The following is a 6,199-nucleotide window of genomic DNA, read 5'->3' as shown; positions in this document are numbered from 1 at the left end:
CCTGTAAATACTGGTGTGTATTCCGGCCGTTACATGGCAGCGGTGCAGCAGTCACCAGGAAATTACACATCTGGACACATCACAGCACCTACAACAGCACTTATTTAGATTTTGCCATTCAGCTGCTATGTCTATTTAGCCTTCTTTAATCTGGAAGGGTGCATGATAGACCCCTTTGGAAAGCACGTTAATTGGGGCACCCAGGTGGCTTAGTTGGTTAAGTGTCTGACTCTTGGTTTCAGGTCAGGTCATTGTCTCATGGTTTTGTGGGTTTGAGCCCCGTGTGAAGTATGGAGCCTGCTTGGGATCCTCTCTCTCCATCTCTCTCTGCCACTCACTCCTCCACTCACACTATCTCAGTCTCTCTCAAAATTAATAAAGAAACTTGGAAAGCACAAATTAATTATTTTGAAGAATATCCTTCAATGTGGGTTTTTCTGATGGGACTCAGGCTGTGCACGTTGAGTGGGAATTCCCCAGAAGTGACGCTGTGTCCTCGGTGCATTGTTTGCCCCATTCCTGGGGATGTTGACTTCGATCTACTTGTCTCCTGTCCTTTTGACGTGTTCCTGTCATTCTTTAGGAGCTGTTTCCTTTTTTGCATAGTCAGGTGTTCTTGGTGTCTCTTGTGCGTTCCCTCTCCCAGCTCTGAAACCAGTGCTTTCTTCAACGAGCCCTAATACCTCTCAGTGGAGGTCATTCAGTAAACGAGATGTCATTTGGTGTGCTCAGTACTACAGCAGGCCGGTCACTGCTTCTAGGTCCTTTTACCAGACAGCTAGGAAATAGCAGCCCCTTCATCAACATCTAGTCCTCCATAAACTTCTCAAAAACATGAGTTCACACCGATAACTTCCAATTTCCAAGCAACACAAGATTCTTTTCCATTTATAAAATTTGTAATTCACTTCCTTGACAGAAACCTGGTCCCATGATCTAGAATTATTTATTTGCTCAACCCTAGAACACACAGAGTCCCTTTAGCATTGCTAAAAAGAAGCCTACTAACTAGACTTGAATATTTTCTTGAGTTCTTTTTTGTTTTCAGTCTGAGGGCATACAGTCAAAACATGGTGTCTAGAGTTCACTTGGTTGTTTCTTCTCTTTCACTGTGGGTAACTCATGTGAAATATGGTCCCATTCATGTACTCCATTTTTTTAATTTCCCTATTTTTATTTTTTTAAGTTGGCTTCACACCTAGTGCAGAGCCCAACATGGGGCTTGAACTCATGACCTTGAGATCAAGAGTCAGACGTTTAAGTAACTAAGCCACCCAGGCACCCCTTATTTGCCTATTTTATTGTTGTGATATATTAACATGGTTCCTAAAGTCAGTACCAGTGCCTGGCTGCTCGTTTGGTGGAGCATGCAACTCTTGATCTTGGGGCTGCGAGTTCAAGCCCCATATTGGGTGTAGAAGTTACTTAAAAATAAAATCTTAAAAAAAATCTTTTAAAAATAAAATCTTAAAAAAAAAAAAAAAAACTTGGGACGCCTGGACGCGTCCAGCTTCAGCTCAGATCATGATCTCATGGTTTGTGGTTCAAGCTCTGCGTCAAGCTCTGTGCTGACAGCTTTGGGGCCTGCAGCCTGCTTCAGATTCTGTGTCTCCCTCTCTCTCTGCCCCTTCCCAACTTGTGTGAGCTCTCTCTCTCTCAAAAATAAACATTAAAACAAAAAATTTTTAAAAGGCCCGTCAAATATCTTCCTCCCCTGTTCCTTTGCTTCTTTCTGTCCCTTCTCCCCATCAGTAACCAATGTCTTTAGTCTCCTAATGAGACTAAAGGTTTCTCCTGTGTTTCTTTTTGCAAAAATGAGTAAAATACATGTATATTTTCTTACTTCCTTTACCTCTTTCTTAAATAAAGTTTTAAAACCTTTACTCATTTTTGAGAGAGAGAGAGAAAGAGCATGAGTAGGGGAGGGCCAGAGAGAGAGGGGGAGACAGAATCCAAAGCAGGCTTCAGGCTCTGAGCTGTCAGCAGAGCCTGACGAGGGGCTCGAACCCATGAACTGCGAGATCATGGCCTGTGCTGAAGTTGGATGCTTGACTGCCTGAGCCACCCAGGCCACCCCCCGCCTTCTTTTTTAAAGTTTTTTTTTTTTTTTGAGAGAGAGAGAGAGCGCGTGAATGGGGGAGGAGCAGAGAGACAGGGAAGGAGAGAGAGAGAGAATGTCAAGTAGGCTCTGCAGTGCCAGCAGAGTCTGACGTGGGGATCTCACCCATGAACTGTGAGATCATGATCTGAGCTCTGACGTCAAGTGCCATATGCTCCACTGACTGATCTACCCAGAAGTCCCTCCCCCTTCTATCTTCCACAAAAATGAAAGCATACTGTTCTTTTGCATGTTTCTTTTTTCAAATAATAGTATACCCTGGAAACCATTCCCTACCAGTCCAGAGTTCTTCCTCTTTTATTACTGTTATCATTTAAATCTAGATTATATTCCATTGTATGTAATAACCATTTCATACTTGACTATTCTTCTATATATGGATATTCAGGCTGTCTCCTCACTTTTGCAGTTACAAACAAGGATGCAACAAATGATCTGTGCCCGTGTATTTTCTTTTGTTGGAGGTGTATCTTCAGAGTACAGTCCTAAAAGTGGGATTGTTAATCCAAAAGAAAGCTATTTTTTATGAGTGTCTGATGTCCCGCTATGTGCTGTACCGATTTGCATTCCCATCGGCCATGTGGGTGTCCCTGTTCTCCCAGAGCTTCACCAGAAGTGTGTAGTCATACTGTTTGATTATCTGCCAATCTAATTGGTGAGACACAGTATCTGTGTAGCTTTACTTTGCATTCCTCTAATCATGAATGAGGTCGAACTTCTTTTCATGTTTCAAGATCTAATTTATTTATTTATGAATTATATCCTTTGTCCACTTTTCTATTGGATTTTGGTATTTTTTTCCTTCTCAATCCTAAGAGTTCTTTATATATCAGGGATTAGCCCATTATCTGTGAGATGCTGCAAATATTTTCTTCCAGTTTGTCAACTGCTTTTGACTTTGTTTGTAGTGTTTCTCCCCTATGGAAAAGCTCTTTTTTTTTTTTTTACAGTTTTATAAATTCAAATGACTTTTCTTATTTCATCTGGATCTTAAGTCATGGAAGATTTCCTAGCACCCAGGTCAAAGAGGCATTTGTCTATGTGTTTTTATAGTACTTGGATGGTTTCGATTTTTGCTTTTGGATTCCTTATCTGCTTACTTAATCTTGTGTACGCTGTGAGGCATGGGTCTAATTTTATCTTTTTCCAAATGATTAACCAGTTGTCCTAAACCATTGAAAAAAAATGGGGGCTTCCAATCTTATTCCACAGGTCTGACTGTATTCCACAGGTCTGACTGCTGATGTAACTGCAGAAGTTTATCGTTTGCTTTAATGTCTAGAAGAGCTAGTCTCCTTCTTGCAGTTTTCTCTCTCTTTTTAAAGTTATTCATTTTGAGAGAAAGAGCGTGCACACGAGCAGGGGAGGGGGCAGAAAGAGAGAAGGAGAGAAAGAATTCCTAGCAGACGCTGTGCTGTCAGTGTGGAGCCCAACCTGAGGCTCCATCTCACAAACTGTGAGATCATGACCTCAGCCGAAATCCAGAGTCAGATGCTTAACGAACAGAGTCACTCAGGCACCCTGTAGCTTTCTCTTTTTAAAGAAACATTTTCCTGGGTATTCTTGCATACGGTTATTCTACAGAACATACTTCAGTGATATTTTAATGATAAAACTTGGTACTCTCAGGTGTCAAAATGAAAATACCAGAAACAGAGTTTCCAAGGATGTAAGGCATCTGGAAGTACAGAGGTGTGGCTGGGTCTCATCCGCCGAGGCCGTCTCGTTGCTTCTGACTTTATTTTGATGAGCGTTTGTCACACACACTGAAAACTGACTTAAGTTAGTTGCTTTAAGCGCCGCTTTTTCTCATTGTACAATTCCCTGTAGCAGTTTATTGCATCGTTGATTGCTTTTGAAACTTTCAGTTTCCACGCATCATTAGGGCTGTTACTTGTGAGGACCTGTAAGCCGGCCTCGAAATGTGACAAGGCTGCCGAGAGTTTTTCTGTGGTCAGCTGACGCAGGGCAGCGGGGGCATCGTCGTTGTCCTCTTCTCCCGCAGGCTGCTGTTCGAGCTGCATCAGCTCCTCATTGGAAAGATCTTCCTCGTGGGACCTCAGCAAATGGTCCACATCGGCTTCTACAACGTCTTCGAAAGCCACATTCTTGGCAAGGGTCACAATGTTTTGTTGAAGCTGTGAAATGTTATCTGTTTGGGAGACACTCTGGAACTGAACACACTCAGGCCAAATCTTCTTCCACACACTGTTCATTGTCGCCGGTCTCAGCTGCTCCCAAGCTACGGCGATGTTGTCTACAGCATCCATGATGCTGTAGTTTCTCCAAAACTCCCTGATCATGGCTGTGTCCTCCCCATCTGTTGCTTCTAGGATGTGCTCAAAAGTTCTTCTCACGTAATGAGCTTTGAAGGTGGAGGCGATGCCTTGGCCCACGGGCTGGACCGAGTCAGCTGTGCTGTCATGAAGATACTCCACTCTTACATTATCAGACAGATCACTCAAATTTACTGGGTGGCATGGGGCATTGTCTAGGATAAGCAATGCTTTGTTGGTGAGATTATTCTGGGCACAGTATTTTTCAACAGCAGGGCAAAAAAAGTAGGTGAACCATTCCTGAAAGATGCTCCTGGTTGCCCAGGCCTTTTTGTTTGAGCGCCAAATTACAGGCAAACTGGGCTTGGAGTAGCCTTGCAGAGCCCTGGGGTTTTCCAGGTGGTACACTAATAAGGGCTTCAACTTAAAGTCCCCCGCTGCATTGCCACCAAGAAGCAGCATCAAGCGATCTCTGGAAGATTTAAAGCCTGGCTCAGCTTTTTCTTCCACAGAAACAAACATTCCTTCCGGCATTCTCTTCCAGTAAAGCCCCGTCTCATCTACATTAAAAACTTGCCGGGGGGTATACTCACCTTCTTCAATGATGCTTCTCAGCACTTCTGGATACACATCCTTGTTTCCAGGAGCCAAGCTGTTTATCTTGAAGTGGGGCAAACAATGGCGCTCCTTGAATCTCACAAACCACCCTTTACTTGCACTAAACTTTTCTGTCTGAGAGCTTTCACCTCTTTCACGCTGTAAGTCATCAAACAAACTCTTAGCCTTCTCCTGAATGGCTGTGACACTCAGGGGCACGTTCCGCTGGCTCTGGTCTTCAAGCCACACGCGCAGCAACTGCTCCATGGTCTCCATGACTGCGCTTCGATGCCGAGTCAGCCGAGAGGCTCTCAACGGAGTAGCTATTTGTGACTTCGCTTTGATTTTTTCTTTATTATCTCGGATTGTAGCCACTGTAGAAACAGCAAGGCCCAAGGCCTTTGCTATTTGGCTGAGCTTTTCACCCACTTCAAATCGCCTTAACACTTCCAATTTTATTTCGAGTGTAATCGCTTTCCGTTCCCTTTTGGCACTTGGGATGGCTGATGCACTTAGGGACCTTTTCCCAGGCATTTTGGCCTCCAAAATGTAATAAAATCACAGCAGTCTCGGGTGCAAGAAGGCCCGTGGCTATTCTCTGCTCCCTTGCAAAACCAGAGAAAGAAAATGGGGCTGCCAGGAGGCGCAGGCAGATGTGAAAAAGGTGACCAAAGGCCAGCCCGGCCCCCTTTCCCGGAAACAAGCTGGTTCACTCTCGATTGGAAGGCAGGCAGCGTAGGCCTCTGCTGTCAATCAGAGTGTCCATTCCCCAGACAGCACATCTGCAGGAACATGAAAACCGGCGTGGATTTCCGTGATCCAGAAAACAGGAAAAATCCGTGCAAGTTAATAATGCTGCATAGCACACACCGAGTCAGTGCCTCCTGTTCACGAGGGACAGCGAAGCAGCAGGCAGCCAGGTAGCAGGCTCACGAGAGGCGCCGGCAGCAGCGGCCAGGGATGGGAGGACGGACCGGGGAACCGGGGTCCGCTTTTGTTAGCCGCTTCCTATGGAGGACCCGGGAAAGATGTGTCCTTGGAGATGCCCGACTTAAATTAAGTCTAGAGGCATTGGGTATTCTCATAGCCTCTAGCCCGAGCCGGTCGCTGGGATTTCTGCGCTCCGCTGTCTGATAGGACTCGACAGCGCTCACGGTCAGGTCCTTAAAAAGTCAGGTGGTAGAGTAGACATCTGGAGAGAGGTCCC

The 6,199-nt window shown here is 44.9% G+C and overlaps 1 protein-coding gene across 1 annotated transcript; it reads right to left on the bottom strand.

Moving 5' to 3' along the window:
* Nucleotides 1-3,599: 3,599 nt before the first annotated feature.
* On the bottom strand, nt 3,600-6,160 carry CENPBD1 (CENPB DNA-binding domain containing 1). The gene has a single exon (XM_029925624.1). The coding sequence runs from the start codon at nt 5,524-5,526 to the stop codon at nt 3,898-3,900; it is 1,629 nt and encodes a 542-aa protein (XP_029781484.1). The 5' UTR covers nt 5,527-6,160; the 3' UTR covers nt 3,600-3,897.
* Between the last annotated feature and the right edge of the window lie 39 nt (nt 6,161-6,199).

This window comes from Suricata suricatta, chromosome 16, assembly GCF_006229205.1.
Source record: "Suricata suricatta isolate VVHF042 chromosome 16, meerkat_22Aug2017_6uvM2_HiC, whole genome shotgun sequence".
NCBI lineage: Eukaryota > Metazoa > Chordata > Mammalia > Carnivora > Herpestidae > Suricata > Suricata suricatta.
This window is presented reverse-complemented; position numbering and strand designations above follow the sequence as displayed.

Excerpts from the sequence above, each read along its gene's own strand:
- CENPBD1 (XM_029925624.1), bottom strand. The coding sequence starts at position 5,526 with ATGCCTGGGAAAAGGTCCCTAAGTGCATCAGCCATCCCAAGTGCCAAA.